Source organism: Adelges cooleyi, unplaced genomic scaffold, assembly GCF_023614345.1.
Source record: "Adelges cooleyi isolate 19-005CV unplaced genomic scaffold, UGA_ACOO_1.1 ACOO_flye_CR_arks_rails_tigmint_CR_PRNA_446, whole genome shotgun sequence".
Lineage (NCBI taxonomy): Eukaryota > Metazoa > Arthropoda > Insecta > Hemiptera > Adelgidae > Adelges > Adelges cooleyi.
The window spans coordinates 331,020-349,955 of NW_026096129.1; the positions used below are offsets into that span (position 1 = coordinate 331,020).

The following is an 18,936-nucleotide window of genomic DNA, read 5'->3' on the forward strand; positions in this document are numbered from 1 at the left end:
CCTTCAAACATCAAAACAATTCGGGCCTTTCAATCCATATGCCTCTGAATAATCACAAAGGGCCTTTTGGTATGTTCAAAATGATTCACTCCATTCCGGCCTCTAAGATGACTTGAAAGAAACTGGCCCAGAACTGGCTCAAGAACTACTAAAATTAATGTTTTATTTTAATCATATTTGGTGTCTCAACTTTGAGATTCCTTATTCATGTTATTCACTGACAGTTTTGCATTCTTTAATATCATTCGTCACACCCTTGGACATGTGATACATGTTACATGATACACTTTTTATTTAATTATATTCTGATTTTTCAGTATAATGTAATAGTATTTTTATTAGCGCGCATTTACCAATAAGTTTTAAAAATCGATAAAAAAACAATAAGTTTGGAAGGGTATTAAAAACAAATAAAACGTGGGGTATTGAAATCATATTGTTTAAAAACACTTTACAAAAGAAAAATGAATCTAGTAATTCAACATTATAAGATATTGTTTGACTCACGATAAAAAATTTATCTTGCATAACAATATTGTTAATTTAATCGATTCAATTTGGGTCATTACTATGATTTATATAATATGTATTTTGAATAATGTTGCTTACAAATAATATACCGAGATCAAAGATATCGGGTTTGTTTTACACCTTTATATTTAAAATGTTCACAGTGCTGAGAAAATGTAGTGTAATAATATATAATGGGATTTTAATTAATTAAAAACAATAACTTTAGGTACTGATTTTTTTTTAAAATTATTTATTAATAGAAATCTAATTATTTAAGTAATTATTTTTTTTCTGACAATGAAGAGCGAGATATTTAAATTGAAAACACACAAAAATATTAAAAATACTATTATTATATATAATATATATATATATAATATGTATGGTTATTGAATATGTCCAATTAATATTGTTAAAGCTTGTACTTAATCACCAGCGGTATTAAGCTTTTAATTCATTGGTATGATTTTGAATGAAAAATACCGCTTTAATGTAATCCAAAGCATTTATTGTTTGAATGTCTAAAAAAGAAAAATTATTTTTTGTATTAGACAATGACCACTAATCGACGTTAATTAAAATATTTTAACATTGTTTAAATTAACTTCACCATCGAATTTGCTTAAACAATGTTTCGCTTTTTCGACAGTTTCTTCCGACCCTTTAAACACAGTACGCGACGTATCCACGTAGTTTTCATACTCTTTAGGGGAAAGTAAACAGTCATTGTTATTGTCCATCTTAATGAATTCGTTTATGGCAGTTACGACATCGTTTAGACTTAATACACTCAATTCCTAAACATTTTTTTCAGTTACAATGTCAAATAGTTATTAATCAGTAGGCATGATAGTTTAACAAACATTTTAGCAAAGAACTTTTAAATTTAAAAAAGAAATAATTATGAACGATATTACATTTTCCTCAACCGCCGTATTGCGTTCTGCCGCAAGGATGATTAAATCCATCAACAATCTTCCAGCCGGTCCTGTACGAATTTTAATAATTAGCAGTTCTCCATTTACTTATCATACGTATTATAATACAAACATAATTCTTACGCTGGGAGTTAAATAGCAGTTCCAATTCGTCATTTACGGTCATACCAAGCTCTTTGAACACTTTTTCACATGCTACACGATCAACGCTACCGGATGTCTTATGTGCTTCGTACAAACCATCAAACATTTCTATTTGTGCTATAGTTAGACCATTGCCCTACAATGTATGAAAAAAAATATTAATTCAAGCTTGCCCCTAAGATCGATAATAGTCTATTCAAACAGTAATTCCCTAAAATTCCACATCTCTAGACTCAACATTTCTACATTTTGAAAAAAAAAAATATCTTTAAAAATAAATTGCTGGCAATTTTTGTGAAGATTTTTCTCTATATTATGTGTAGTGCTCAGGTGCACAACTAGACATTCGTATAATTTGTGTTTCATAGGAAACGTCATAAATCACACACATATATATATATATATGTAATTGTGTTCTATTTTCTTACAAATTGGCGATGAAGAAAATAATTATCTAAAGTAAAAATTTCTAAGCAAACTCTATTGAAAATAATGTTCAAAAGAGAGCAGTATTGCTTTCGTAGCTAAGAAATACATACTATATTCTTGTATCTTAAAATTGACGAGCAAGTTTCACACACATTGTCAAAATACACTGACGCTATTTCTTCAGCTCAGGTTCCAGAAAATCAAACAATGTCAAAATCGTTTTTAGGTTAATTAACTTATTACATCAAATTTACACCAAATGCAGCAGATATTTTAAAACTACATTATTTGCTTCAACGTAAAGTTATTAAATAGCATTGGCCATTAAATTTTGACAAATCGTACAAAAAAATACATAATAAAACAATTTTTTAAAAAATGTTCTATTTTATTAAGTTATTGAAATACATTTTTGCTAATGTATAGGAATGCACCCCATCACCAACACATGAATCTCCCGCTCAACTTATATTAGGTCATTCGATACGAACAATATATGATTTTTTAAAACATTAACGAAGTAGTTATTAATAATCAAGTAATCCAAATAAAAAAAGTGGGTAAAAGAGACTTAAATTTAGACAAGGGGATGGTGTGATATGTATAGGTTACAGAAAAACAGGTGAAAATTGGTAAAAAGGTATAATTATTCATAATATTAGACACAACACTCATTAGAAGTTATAAACGATGGTTCTGAATGGATAAGACACAATGATCAGTTACGGCCACACAATCGAAATGAAAATTTGTTGAAAGAATTTTGACTTTTTGACCAATTAAAACTTCACATTATTTGAACTAATATAAAAATAAGTAAAAATAATAGGATCTGCTGTTTATTTATTTTTAGAAATCCTTATTTTAAGCCGGTTCTTATAAAAGTTTTCTTTTAAATGTTTCTAGAGATTACATTTTCTCCCTTTTTTATTAATTTTGCACTTACTGTTGGATTGATTTCCATCATAATCAACAAGAACTCCGTAGCCATTATTTCATGGTCGTCTAAAACAAAAAATTAAAATAATTGTCTACATCAAATGAACCGCCTCCTTGGTATATGTGCATTACCGCCTTTTTCTTTTTTAAGTTCTACTGATTTTGCGTTCAATGCATTATTTACACTCTTCCAATTATTGAATTTTTTTGATAGCTGTTGAATATTAAGGTAACCCAATTCGTTGTCATCCTCGAACTCTTCTAGATAAAAGCTTACATCCGAAAACGTGAGTTTTTTAACCTGAAAACAATTTATTATTACAGAATGGTTGGTTATGTGTAAGTCATATGAACTTAAGCTTTTCCTAAGTAAAGTATATATGTCAATTTTTTTTGCAAATTTCGACGGGTCAAAAGCCGTTTCTGAGGAATTAATTTTAAAGATACTCGCGCTGTGAACGTTGTCCGCATAACACGTGCTAACTTAACTCCGCGTTAATAAAATTATCTCAGGTTTATTCTCAATTTTTTGTGCTCTTATGTGTTATTAAAAAAAATCATCAGAAAAAGCTCTTTGAGATACGCTAATCAAAACTTTGGTTGAACCATCTTCGATCACATTATAACAAATAAACTGGTAATTATAATTACAAATATCAAATACTGCAGCGCACTGCTCATCACTAACGACTCCCCGGCTATCGGTCGGCGGCATTCATCTGTTTATCAAAATCAAAATTTATCTGTAACGACGTACAATTTCACATGCTCCTAAATCGTCAAAAGACCGCACCGCTAATACAAATCATTTCGATAAATGGCCTAAGCAACACTACTAATACAGCTACAAACGCATACAACGCGCGCATCATGCACTCTATCTCGTCTCCAGATTACAGTAACATTTCATCTGGACATTCCTTCCAAAACGCCTAAAAATACAGTCAAACGCACCTCCACAAGAAAAAAAAAACATCAGACTCCCCTGAGAAAAAAAACAAAACAATTTTTTGCTTCAACAATTAGGTACTCGCCTTTAGCTATAGACGATGCCGACAAAATACCACTATTCGAAACCCCATCAAACGAAAACTTAAATCCCGAACAAAATAAAACTAAAACGAACCCTCTTCCTCCGCCAACATTCGTCACTGGTGTTCTAGACTTTGTCGCTTTAAGATCTAATTTAATATAACTTATCAACTCGGAAAATTTCATTTTGAAATCCACCAAAAATAATCTATAAACACAAACAAGTACCCTTGACTCATATAGGGCTACTATTCGATATCTTAAAGAAAATAAAGCAGAATACCACACTTACCAAATGCAACAAGATAAAGCATTTCGCATAGTCATAAGAAATCTTCACCCCACCACACCAACAACAGAAATTGGGATAGCAATAGAAGAAATCGATTTCAATGTACGCCAAATCACCAATGTCACTCATAAAATAACAAAAATACCTTTACCGCTATTTTTTGTGGATTTAGAACCTGCAGAAATCAATAGGGATATTTTTAGTATTACATCACTTCTTCATACTAAGATAAAAGTTGAAGAACCGTACAAGCGCCATAACCTCACACAGTGTCTAAAATGTCAATAATACGAGCATACAAAATCCTACTGTGCACACCCAGCTAGATGCGTCCGTTGCGCAGAATATCATCTCTTATCTCAATGCACTAAATCGCGAGATCTTCCAGCCAAATGTGCCTTATGTAATGAAAACCATCCAGCATCCTATAAAGGCTGAAATATTCATGAAGAACTTCAAGAATTGCGCCATTTAAACTATCACGAAAACAGTCATCAATTTACTAAAAATAACGAATATACACTTAAGACTTCTCAACCCGCGCAAACTCCACCCAGCCACTCCTCTCAAAAACCTTCATATGCAAAAATCACAGCTAACCAAGATTATGCAACTCCTACCACAACTCTTAATGATACAGGTCTCCTACTTACCAATTTCTTGAACGATTTCAAAGGTATAATAAATCCCCTTCTCTCCCTCCTAACTACAGTACTCAACAAATTAATTTCTCAAAATGATAAATAATTCTCCAACATCAAAATCACTACTCATACTTTTCTGGAATGCCAACGGTATAAAAAACCATTTAGCTGAACTACAACAAACCCTTCACAAAAAAAAAATCGACGAAGCTTTAATATTCGAAACACACTTAACCGAATCAATGAAAATTTACATACCAAGCTATAAAATAATCTACACAAATCATCCGGAAAACACATCTCACGCTAATGCAGCAATTCTTGTCAGATCTACTTTAAATTGTATTTATCATTCACAACAAAAAAATCTTCAATCTGCAACTATACAACTAACATTGGACCACTCCCCTATCACAATGACCTTCTGTTATTGCCCACCAAAGCGTAAAATAACTGTAATCATTCACCTAACACACTTACTAAACGAAACTCTAAGACTCTCATACTTTCCAATCTCATGGAAGTTCTCAATAATAAATATTTTTCCAAAGCCCAACAAGCCAAAAATCAAGCATCATCTTACAGACCCATCAGTTTCCTACCTTTTTTCTCCAAGCTATGCGAAAAACTAATTTTGAAACGATTATATCCAATTATTAAAGAGAAATCTATCATTCCCGATACCCCATTTGGATTTCGAGAACCACACTACATAATACATCAAATTCACAGGGTATTGAATTTAAGATAAGACACTAGTTATCTCTAAAAATTACGATTATGTTAAGAGAAAATAAGATAATGTTTAATTCTTTATGTCTTAACACATAAGAGATGGGGCTATATTGTTGAGAAATATATTAAATTTCAGCTAATTCACAACTAGAATAATAGTATGATAGAGAATAATAAAAAAAGTTCACACTTAACCAACGCGCATTAAATTATTTGAAAATTTGAATACCTTGTCGTAGCTTTTTTCGCCTTTTTCCGCTAACGCAAGTAATAATTGATATAAATTAAAAGAATCAGACTCATCTGAAAAAAATGATTAGTTTTTAATTAAGTCATTAAGTATTTTTAATAAATTAGTTGTAACGGTGGCTTTTTGCCTGACGCACTATAAGCAATAATACTATTGTACATGGCTGGTGGTCAGTTTTGAATAAATAGTTTTCAAGAAAAAAAATTTGCAGTTGTTCCACAATTGGTTTTTTCACCGAACTGTTGTATGAACAACGCTGATCTACTTCTTGTGGTGAATTGCCCAGGAAATAAATATGACGAGATCTGCAACCTAAATTTTTTCGTCTTATGGTTGCATTGCAATACTACTTATCACTAAAATGGGCAACTATGTAAACTATGTAATGTTAAATGTGAAACTACTTCTTTTTTGGCCTGAAATAATGAATAAATACGATCAACCTTCAAACTGTCCATTTTTCAATAAGTCAGCTGATCAGCTATCAGTTGTAATATTTGCCCATGTAGTGCCATCTATTGGAATAAACTTTCAATAAAATTTAAATTTTTTTCGGCTAACTTTTAAAACTTTTCTTTCCGTAAAAAGCTTTATTCGGACTATTTCAAACATTTAAGAAAAAAATTTGCCAAATCGTCCCAGCCGTTCTCAAGTGATGCGATCAGCAACGAATAACATTCCATATATATAGGTAGATATAATTGTAGATAGAAGGAAGGGTGAATTGTTGAACTATTTGTATTTGCACACAATACTCAACCGCACGCCACTTCCTACCCTAACTTTCAAACTTAATCGACTTAAAAAATATTTATTCAAAACTGGTTATCGACAAGTCAATATTTTCAGCAAATTGTTCTTAACTTAACAATTTAATTTATTATGTATGTTACTAATTACATTTTGAAATTTGATAAACTTCCAACAAATACTAAAATAAGGTAACAATTTGTTTCAAGTATTGTGCTAAAACATGTAGTATTTAACTCGTGTAGGGCGTTAAATTCTTCACATTTACGAGCCATAAAGCTCATCAAATATTAACTAACTAAACGTAAAGCCTTTAACGGCCATAACGGACAACTTGTAGTGCTCAAAAAATAATTGTAATACAATTGTTTATTAATATGTTACCTTTGTTGTAGTTGAACATTTTTTCCGTATCTTTCCATTCCAGTCCAAAATATTCGTTTACGACTTGTGCGATTTGCTCCTCATTAACTCCATTGGTAGGCGTACTGTGATTTTCATAAAGTTCATGCAATCGTTTTAACTGAACACTGTCCAGTCCAGTGCTCTAAAATAAAATATACGGCTATCACTTTTATTGGTAAACGTACAAAATGAACCTAAGAATCTTTATCATCATCATCATGAAGCTTAACGAGCCATGAAGGCCCAACGCTGCCATCATGAGATGGTTTCTTGACAAATCCACTATCCGGGACGGGTCATCAGTCCGTCTCCAGAGAAGGGGATGGCGGCTCCTTTGACCTTTTCACCGGATGATTGCTCGCCCAGCAAACGGAGCACTCTTATCCGAGTGTCGAACCGGCGACAGTGATCGCTAACACACTACCGCCTTACCCACTCCGCCACTCCTCCTCATATAATATAATCGGTATGTATTTAAGATTTTGTAAATATAAAGTATTATAATCTTACCCATGTCGACGTTAAACATAACATCATGGAGACGAAAAGGGTGCTCTTGAAATGCATAATTTTAAGTGTTTTTTTAAAATATTTAAAAAATTTAATCGAGAACTTGTAATACTTTAGCTCTAGACTATAGGCATATAAGTCGAACGGCGAATAAAAAGTAAAATAAGTATTTTCTACGCGTCTTGTCGATGTTGTCGTCTTCGGCTATTTGCTAGACACATACAAAACCGATTTTTCTTATGTATTAATGTACACATTTTTTAGCAATGACGTCAACAAAGAGCGTGTTATTTTTCAATCGCCGACGCGAACGCCTTTTTTTTCAATAACATATTTTTCTTTTTTACCCGTGTCGACAACAGTCAATGAGTTGTTATTTTATTATAATGTTTTTATTTGTTATTATAATAATTTACAAAAACCCGTGACTTTCCCGATCACCCGATATGGACCACTTTTTTTTTCACTTTTAGGCTATTTATTTTTTGGGACACGATAATAATATAATATTAATAATAATTTAATATTATTAAATGGATGACACTGTGATGGGGGAAAACATTAATATTTAATAAATTTCGAAAACGAACAAATGCTAGTGTAGTTTGTCCACAGCTATTATCTTCGGAGTAGAAACGAATATTATACTTGACTCACTACTCCGAGCAATTGCTTCTCAAAACAGTGAACTCGATACACCAGTGGACTCGGCCAACAACCTTATCATGCTGATCATTGAGAGAGGGCAAAGGGAAAGAGAATCAGTTGTTTGGATTGTTGAGGTTCATCTAAATCACTTTTAGAACCTCATCTCCCAACCCATGTTCATTAGTTTCATGAGGAGTAGATCCCGTAAAATTGAGGAGTTAATCCAATGTTACAACTGATTAGGTTTCTCTCACACTAGCGTGTAGTAGAAGTCCGTTTTCAGGCTCTGAATATTTTTCTTCGTTACCCACCCCCTCCCCCCCCCCCGAGGACTAAAACCGCGTTAGCATATTCGTCTTCAACCTAGAGACCCTGGGCCTGCGACCACCTCTTAAGGGCACCTAGGCACCTAACATACTGGAAGTGACCTTCCCCCCCCCCTAAAATTTTGGTGTTTTGTAAACGTCATAACTCCGTAACAAACGGTCTTAGAAACTTGATCTATACGTTGATTATTTCGATTTGGAGTACCTTAACTGGTACACCATTAATCTAGGGGTCTACGATCCCTTCCAAGGGACCTCCCTAAGTTTTGGGCCCAAAGCTCTTAAACTCTGTAACCACCTTCAGGTGGCCTAACTTAGCCTTCTTACCAAATTTGGTGGCATTCGGATGATTTTAGCCCCGTGGTTAACGGTTTTAGTGTTGTACACCGTGTCTACAGCCCGTTGATCGTAAGTGCTGCATTCACGACGTAGTTAAGTGCAAATCGCGGCAACTTAATTTTCCATCAGTGTGCGTTAATGCTAGTATCCTCAACTATGGGGAACATCCACAAAACGAGGATTCTGAAATGAGCAATGTGGAAGATACGCCGTCGAGTCCACTCCATAAAAAACAGAAGTTGAGTTCCTTACACTTCCAGTCTATTTTGCATGCGGTAGGATAGCTTAAGACCACCATCGAGATAAAAGTAGAAACAACCAAGAAGTTATCTAAAATGACTGCCTTACTACTTTCTGGCCAATTGGTTACTATCATTAACTTAGCCAACCAGTTGGAGACAGATCGGAAAAATTTCTCAGGAATAGATATTGGTGTTCTTGTGGTCGAGTTCACAAAGGAAATATCGAATAAGCAAACAGAAATCAAGGTTCTCAAAAACCAGATTACCTACTCACACACACACAGACTATCTACTCACAATGAGATCTCGGAAACAATTGAGATGGAAGTTGTTGTTAGTGAGGAACCATATATTATAGGACTTATTTAGAACCCTAAAAACAAATGACAACCATGTTAAGTTTGTTATATCATTCTTGTTTAAAATAAATTTCGAAAACGCTACTGAGCTCTTATCGTTAAAAGTTAGGAAACCCCATATAAGATTTTTTATTCAAACCCTATTTTTGAATATAAAATAGCAATCAGATTATTATCGCTAATTCTCGGTTTGTTAATACTGCTGTCCGTCCAAATCCGATACCAAAGATAATGTGACAATTGAATCATTCCAATTTCCATGAGAAACCGACACTAGAAAGGAACTACTATTACAATATTTTTTTTCTTCTTCTAATAGCCAATAGATAGCAACAAATATTTCATTCCTATGTATAAACTGATAATATCAACATGATTCCCGTGAATTATCGGAGACAGCAACATCAAAAAAACGTCAACATTGACGTCTTTACTCGCCAAAAGGTTAAATTAGGTTTTGTTATGATGTTTTTTGCGGTTTGAAAATAAATCGAAGCAAATAGTATTAAGTTTTAAAATATCGATAGTGTTTAAAAAATGTATTTAAGTAGTAATGATTTTGATAAATATAATTAGGACTAAAGGAAAGAAAAACGGCAGAAGTCAACACAATATCATTATTTCAATCACTAAAGCTCATTTACAAATCCAAAACAAAAATCAGTGCAAACTAATCACAAAAGCAATGGATGGATGATAAATTCATTTAAAAAAACCGCTTCGATGTAATATTGCTGCCGACACTATATTTTATATAGTAAAAAGTAAAAATATAAATAGGTATTGATACCTATTGAGCACTGCAAATGCAAAAATGTACTTAAAATTACCGTATAATTATTGCATACAATTAGTACGAATTATGTCACGCTTTTGGTACAATACTACCACAACTCAAAAAATATATTTTTGAAGAAATTTCAAAAATAAATGGTTTCAAAAAACTATACTGCCAAATTCGATTTATGTGGTTTGATTTTAAATCGAATATTTTACGGTTAGGTTCGAGGGTATTTCAGAAACTTATACTCGAAAAGTAATCGGATTTGTCACCATATGAATTATACTATTGTTTAATCGACACAACAATGCGATAATATGTTCTGAGTTAATATCGTTAAACATTTAATTAAAGCATCAAAGCTATAAAATAGATTTATCAATTTTAAAAATGCCCATCGCATTGTATTGTACTCAATATTAAAATATTTATTATTGCGGTGACACCAAAAGTTCGTGGTAAATTTCAAACAAATTAGGAGTTTCAATTAGGCCAATGCGATGTAAAAATTATTTCAATTGTTAGATAAGTTTTTGTATATTTTCCAAAATCGGCGCATTTAAATCGGTGATTTAAGAATGATACCGAGTTCAAAAGTAAACGAAGATTTCAAATTATGATTTTTTATCAGAAGTGTTGTTTATCGAATTCTCGCCAAAGCGTTTACTCGAAACCACAATTGTTTTTACTGTAGAAAAACACTTAGGGATTCAATGTGCGTTTTCATTTCCACTGCTTACATAAATAAAAATACAGTAACCGCTTCTGTAAAAAAAATCGTACACGTTTAAAAGACTATAAACACTATTTAGATACTCATATGGAGCATGCGTTATAATAATGTTCACCTAACGCTGACTTGTTGACGATTTTTTTAAAATTATGAAAGCACAAGCTGTGTGAATCATTTTTGGTATTTATTATACAATGATATTTCAAGGTCATTTTGTTTTCCCCTTAGAGAATTTAGGGAGGCGGATTTTCGGAATCACTTTTAGCAACCTGTGTATTAATTTAAATATGCTTGTTGAGTTTTTTATTGGTAACATGGAATTTAAATGAACTTAAAAAGGTTTAATTCACCAAAAATTATCAACGTTGTAAGACCTTTTATTCGAATGAAAATATCAACTAACATTTGCAAGAGATGGAAATTGTCAAACGTTGCTAATAATATTTGCTATGTTCATCGTTTTTGGCGGTTTTGGAAATAATGAAAATATACAATATTCGTATGACGCACGTCGTTTTACATGTTAGACGTTAAAATATAAGAATAACATTTTTTTGTTATCAATAGTGTGTAAGTAATAGATATAAAAACAACATTTGAACCTAAGTTCTTATGTTTTTCGCTATTATTTAAATAAATACAACGGAAAAATTGCAGAAAGAAGAATATAAATGACTTTGAGTAAGGCTTTGTTATTCGCCGATGCGTCTCATTAAAAAAAAAAATAACATGTATTTGAAGAAAAAAAGATGCCAGCACATTTTTCATACCAGCTTGCTTCACAAAATATAATATTGAATAAAAAAAAACGTTATGAACATTTGTTACGGACCCACCCTTTTCAGGGCTAATAGATACATATATATATATATATTACATTGGACAACTTATCAGGACTAACATATACATATATCTATATATTATATTATATAACTTCTCATTGTTAAATATTGCTAAATATGAATGTACCACACTTGTCGATTTCACATCAGACCCAAAAGGTCATTACAGCATCTTGCGAAAGCAGACAACTTGTAATTCTGTTCACAGTTGACCTCAACAACGAGGTCAACCACTAAAAACTTAACGTTTTTGGCAACTACCGTGCGAATCTCACCTCGAGGCTAGCCAATTTTGACCATGCAAAGGCTGCACTCTCATGCCTCTACCCTTCCTCCACCGTTGACATAAGCGGATGTCATGGACAAGCGAGGTCATCCACGCGCGGACTTTCGAAAATTGCGAGGATTCCCACGGCCATTCAGCAAGCGGACCAGCATATAAGGGAGAACTTGAGTTATAGCAGGGCAGATGTGCTGATCTTCTTTTGAAGTCTTAAGCGGCTTATAATTGTTTTAATCATCATATTTATGAAGCATACTGAACGTATGCTATTAACTGTTTGTCGTTGTACATGTTTTATAAGTATATTAAATTAAATGTTTGTGATTTACCCTGAAGTTATTCTATTAAATATCTAAAAACCTACTACCACCATTGTGACAAGACTCAAACAGCCTGCAATACATACGTACAGGGCTACAGGGTTGTTACACATTACTGATGTACTAGATGGTTATAATAACAAAAAGGAGCAAACTTTTTCAAAACGTTGATAAAAAAATGGGGACGGAGCATGGTGGGGTCGGGGCATAGTGGGGACGGCAAGTTAGTATCCCGGTGTATTTATTTTAAAAGTATAAAAATAAAAGTTTATGTTTGACACAAGTCAGTAATAAGCGAAATATTATTCGAAAGGATATCGGTTTTGTCACCAGATAAATTATATAATTAATCGACACAACAATGTTCTTTTTTTTAATAGCCTTTATTAGATAATATGATGGCTCGACATTGTGATAATATGTTCTGAGCTAATATCGCTAATCATTTAATTAACATTAATATTTGCTGGAGATGGTCAAATAATATTTGAAAAGTTCAACAAAATGTTTAAAATGACTATTTTAAAGCTTTATGTATTTTTCCATCATTTTTAATATTTTTACTTATTCCCTTTATCTTTTTGTATCTATTTATTTACAATAAAGGGAATTTTTAAATGATTTACTGTACAACTTTTAGAAAATTACATAAAAAAAATGTAGGTACTACATTTCACAATTATTTTCCTATAATATATATTTTTTCCCAAAACGTATACATTTGTATTTGTGTCAGCCGTAGCAGCTGTATCGCAAAAAAAAAACTGATGTTATAAGTATAGTATAACAACTCTCAACTAAGGCCACCGTTTATTCGACTGCTTATGAATAATTTCACTATTTTACATAATTAACATTAGGTACTTTTAGTAGTGAGTATCAAAAAAATAATCAAAATATCAATTGCTAAAGATTGCTCTGTATTTTCGGCAGAATATTCTTTATTTAAAAAGAAAATCAAGCGTTTAATCAATAACTAAATTCTTAACCGGCGTTAAGTCTTTTTAAATATATAATATTGTACATTGCTACTCGAGAGTTTAGTTTATTTACTTAAAGGTACGACCGGCCCTTTTGCTCTTTTGGGGGGTTATATAAATTTACAAATAGTCTCTAGGAATATTCTAGGGCAGATACAGGGTAGCTTCCTGTCCCGGCTAGGGTCCCTTAATTTAGCCTTAGAAGGCGGACAGTCGTGGGTGTGATCCACTCACCGCATTGTACCGTAACAGTATCACCCTAATAATTTGTATCTTTGGGATTCTGATGACCAGTGGACTTATTGGTTTATCTTGGATTAAAATGAGGTCACGCGTCTCTCTAGCTACACTCTCCGCCGGGTTAGAGCCCTTAAAAGGCAAATTTGGGAAATTTTTCAGCTAAAGTCAATTGTTGATTTGCATAGCAATGGCCACCGACGGCCGGCTATCAACTTGGCAACCGCGAATAGGGTTGTTATTTCGGAGAAGGAGACGTCTTTTGGGCAATTCGACACAGGGCATCAATAGCTGTGGTAGGGTTACCAATTTTCAGGGTTTTAAGGCCCTAGGACCACTCTAAGATCGATTTATCGAATAAAGCTACTTTTTTAACTCAAATAGTAGTAGGTTACGTTCATCCGAGAACCGTTTTATGTACAAAAATGTTAATATGTCTATTGTGGACAGCGAAAGCGGAGAAAGCAGGAGACCGATGAACAGGACTCCTCCTCCTCCTCCTTTTCGACGGACTTAACATTAGTGAATAAGATGTCAAGGACCACGAGGCCGACACTTATCGCAAGATAAGATAAGATAAGATACATATAATTATTGTACCTCAAAAAAAAATTATGGTGTTATACAGACTGTAATGCTATACATATTCATGATTCAATGTTTTTTCAGGGAGCGGAGAAAATAACACTAATTTTTTTAATTTGCCCTCTTGTTTTAAAGACGCCGCCATCTTAAATATTTTTTAATTGACATTTATAAACTTAATAAAACATTATTTTTCATAGATTTGGACACTGAAATAAAATATGTTTTCATCATAGTTCAAAAATGGGATGAGTACAATTATTACTAGTGTTATTTAACAGTTTTTTTGTACGTTTTCATAAAAGCTGCTCTCAGCCCCACCGAATCGGGAATTGTTTTTATCGTTTATCTTTTAAATCAAATTTTACCATACAAAAAATAATGTTTTTTTTTATTTCACTACACGCGACCTTTTTAAATATCAATTAAATAGATTTTTGTTTTTTAGAATTTAAAAAAAAAATCCTAATTGTACTCATCCTATCACTGAACTATGATGAAAATATATTTTGATTTGAGTGTCTAATTCTATAAAAAAAAAAAAGTTTTATTAACTTCAAAAATGCACGTTGCTTTGTGTTCCGTTGAATTTAAAATTAATGGTAAATGTTAAAAATAAGGGGTATTTCATTGAAGGCCAATGCGAAACAATAAGTCGTTAATGATAAGCCCATGCATATGTGTAATAATTATTTTAATTGTTAGAAAATGAAGTTTTTACATATTTTCGCACAACGGTGCATGTGTTTCAAAAGGGGCACCGAGTCCAAAAGTACACAAAGGCTTAAAAATATGATTTTTTATTAAATTATTGTTTACTGAACTCTTGCCTAAGCGTTTACTCGAAAACACAATTCTTTTACCTTTGAAAAACACTCGTGTGATTCGATGTGCGTTTAAATTTTGCACTGTTTGCATAAATGAAATACAGTGCTTGTTTGTGTGAAAATATTGTAAAAGGCCAAAAGATACCCATATTAAGATTGCATTATTATAACGGTGTACGAAAAAATACTCATGGTCTTTAGAATTTCAAGGCCTTGAAATTCTACTTGACTTGTTGACGATTTTTTTAAAGTTACGATAACACCACCTATGTGAATAATTTTTATTTTTACCATACAATGATATTTCAAGGTCGTTGTGATTTTTCTGCACTTCGGTACCTGGATTTAGGGAGGGGTGATTTTGGAATCTCTTATCGATACCTGTATATTAATTTAGTTATGCTTGTTAAGCTATTTTTTTGGTAAAATAGAATTGACTGAACTTTGAAGTTTATAACGTCAATCAGAACAGCATTAGCCTCTTGAAATATTTAAAAAAAAATGAAATTTCTACAATAATTGTAAAGCATTTTAAAGACTTTAAATTATTTAGCTAAGTAAATTGGTTTTTTACTTTTTTTTTTAAATATAAATATCCACGTGTGATTAATAGGTGTTGGTTAAACGTTGGTTTCTTTTGTTATTTCCAATAGCTTCGTTTATAATTTATTATATTACGGTTTTTTTTTAATACAATATAAACTTATTTAACAAAAATACAAAAAAACCGAAGATGTACAGTATACGATGTTTTTTATAGTTTCATCAAAATGTTAAAATTGTAGAACCACTAAAGGAGAAAAAAAATACAGTTATTTAGTATTAGTTTTTATTTGTTCCGTCCAACAGCTGAGTCTAATTAAGCTATATAATAATTATTATATTGTTTTAATTAATTTAATTTTTCAAGTTATAATGTAAAATAGTTATTAATCAGTAGGCGTGATAGTGTAACAATCATTTCAGCGAAAAACCTTTAAATTTAAAAATGAAATAATTATGAACGATATTACATTTTTCTCAACCGCCGTAATGCGTTCTGCCGCTAGGATGATTAATTCCACCAACAATATTCAAGCAGGTCCTGTACGAATTTTAATATTTAGTAGATCTCCAATTACTTATCTTACCTAATACAATATAAAATTAATTCTTACAGTGGGTTTTAAATGGCAGTTTAAATTCGTCGTTTAAGGTTATACCAAGCTTTTCGAACACTTTTTTACATTCCACAAGATCAACGCTGCCGGATGTCTTATGTGCTTCGTACAAACTATCAAACATTTCTATTTGTGCTATGGTTAGACCACGGCCCTATAACGTATGAAGAATAGCATTAATACAAGCATACCCCTACATCGGTAATAGCCAATTCAAACAATAAATCCCCAAATTTCCACATATCTAGACTCAACATTTTTACACATTTTTGATTCTCTTTACTGTTTTACATTTTTTATTTAAATTTAAGATAGCCATTGTATTAAAAATCAATTCATGAAATTTTTTACTAGTTGACAAACGGATTTGAATAACTACTTAAAATTTTAAAATTTAGGATGGGAGGTGGAGTGTGGTAGAGTAATTAAAAAGAAGTAAATAACACTTTACCTCCCTTCCGATAAGGGATTTTATTTTCCCCCTTTTTTTAAATTTTGCATGAGTATAGAACTTAGTCCTTTTTTTCAACATCATAGAAAGATAATCCCACCCTGATACTAAAAATTATTTTTTTAAAACAGAAATGTCATTAGTACAGTGGTTTTATTTATATTTTTATTTTTATCCGTGAATACTGGGTTTTTCTTACTCACTTTATTTTTCTAGTTGTAAATTTATTGCAAACTAATTTGATTTCACATAAGTTATTTTCATATGGACAATGTTCTTTTAATATATTACACATAGTATAAAAATAATGTTAAAAAATCCTTGTTATAAAGGAATTGCATGCGAGCTTTAAGGAGTTTTGTATAGGCAATATTTAAGAAAAAGTGGTTATAATAATTTTCTCTCATGCCAATTAATATACCGGTTTTATTTTTATAAGCTTCGAGGTATTATTTTTAATTTAAATATTTTTTTCCATGAGTAAAAGTATTTTTGGTTTATTTTAGACCAAAATGCCATAATAAATTTCAACTACGTAGTATGGTCTAATGTCAATTCAAAATTTTATTCCGGACCAACCCAATGGAAAACCCTTTTTGGCCACCGTTGACTTCCGCGGGAATAGCTGATTTCGGTATATTTCAATTATATATGTCGACTGTAAGAACAGCAAAAAAAAAATTTCGATCGGGCTAACTTACTTTCCGCATGAACGTACCGAAAAAGCATCCGGTAACGACCACCTTGAAAATAGTTAGTCAGAAGGTTTATGGTGGTAAAAATATTGTTGATGGCCGTCGACATGCAAGCCACCAAAACTATTAAAAAATAAGATAATGTATCAGTATTGTCATCGAAATGACCTAATACCCAATTACTGTGTGAAAATTCAACAGAGTGTAAAAACCAGCTTAAAAAAACAATTATGAGATTTCGTGGCGGTAAGAAACGTAGAAACAACATTTTTAATTAAAATAGGTATATTTATGGCTGGAGATAGTTTAATAATTAGTAGGAACAAATTTCGTCCCAGATATTTGGACTTAAGTTTTAATAATTTTATACTTAAAAATAAATGAAAATGAATAATTATAGGCAATAATAGATTGCTTGAAAATAAATTAATACGGTCGATATTGATCAAAACCAGTTTTACTGCCTCCAAAAGACTCCTGTTAAACGCTTTAAAACAGGGTAAACTTAAACTTAATGTTTTGTGCATCGTTCAGATAATTAAAATACAAAATTATCTGAAAAATATCCTAATAATTGTGGACATGGTCGCTGGTGCCGTTTTGACCGGCACCATATTGGAAAACGTAATAATTTGTTTAGTTTTGCAATTTTAGGGGGAAACTCCATTTGTGTGCGCAGTACATTGGTCGGTTGATTAAAAAAACGAAATATTAATGTGCAAAAAAATTGTGTTCACTAAGTGCGATGAAAAATTCAAGATTAAAGTGTTATAAGGTCGTGCATTACCGACTCAGTCACTGCCACAATGGCAATCATGAACTTAGATTTTACTTAAGCAACGTCCGTACTTAGAAAATTAATTTTTTTTTACGCGTTGTGTCGTTTGTATATTGCGAAGATAAGTATGCGCCACAGCGATTTAAATCTTCTAAAGAAAAAATATTAAATAGGTTAAACTATAAAATCATGTTTTTGTAAAATATAACTGTTCTTAAACGCCATAACTTAAAAGGTCGTGTGTCACCAACAGGTGGTTTTCATATTTTGCTTGTAAGGCGAAATTCAATCAGTTATTGTGAAAAATACCGTAAAACAATATTTTGTGTAAAATATATTATTATATGCATCTGAACTAGATGTTCCAACTCAATTATTATACTACCTTCTTATTATGTTGGTTTATAAAATATGAGCAACAAGATTAGAGACTTTTGTGTACAGTATTTCGTGATAAAAAATGATTTTATACGGTTGTTGTTTTGTTTCGTGGTATTTTGTTTAGTTGTAACTATTTTTAAATGTTTGAGTAATTATTTTATAATAGTATGGTTATTTTTATTTAGAATTCTAGCATAAATCTAATTATAAATTGCTATATCATACATAATTACATAATATCATACTTAATCTGATATTGATGTGCATAGACTATGTATTGTAATCAATGTTTTTTTAAATGCACATTTAACTGCATAGTAAAGAATAAAGATACCTAAAGATTGATATTTGTTATAAATACAAACAATGCACCCGTCAACTGTAACTT

At 31.7% G+C, this 18,936-nt stretch overlaps 1 protein-coding gene across 1 annotated transcript; it reads right to left on the reverse strand.

Moving 5' to 3' along the window:
- Nucleotides 1–902: 902 nt before the first annotated feature.
- LOC126842100 (uncharacterized) lies at nt 903–7,774 on the reverse strand. The gene is made up of 9 exons (XM_050578981.1): nt 7,582–7,774; nt 7,051–7,213; nt 5,896–5,969; nt 3,096–3,264; nt 2,971–3,029; nt 1,575–1,731; nt 1,431–1,501; nt 1,124–1,310; nt 903–1,034 (listed from the first exon to the last, which is right to left on the reverse strand). The coding sequence occupies exons 1-9, from the start codon at nt 7,636–7,638 to the stop codon at nt 955–957; spliced, it is 1,017 nt and encodes a 338-aa protein (XP_050434938.1). The 5' UTR covers nt 7,639–7,774; the 3' UTR covers nt 903–954.
- Between the last annotated feature and the right edge of the window lie 11,162 nt (nt 7,775–18,936).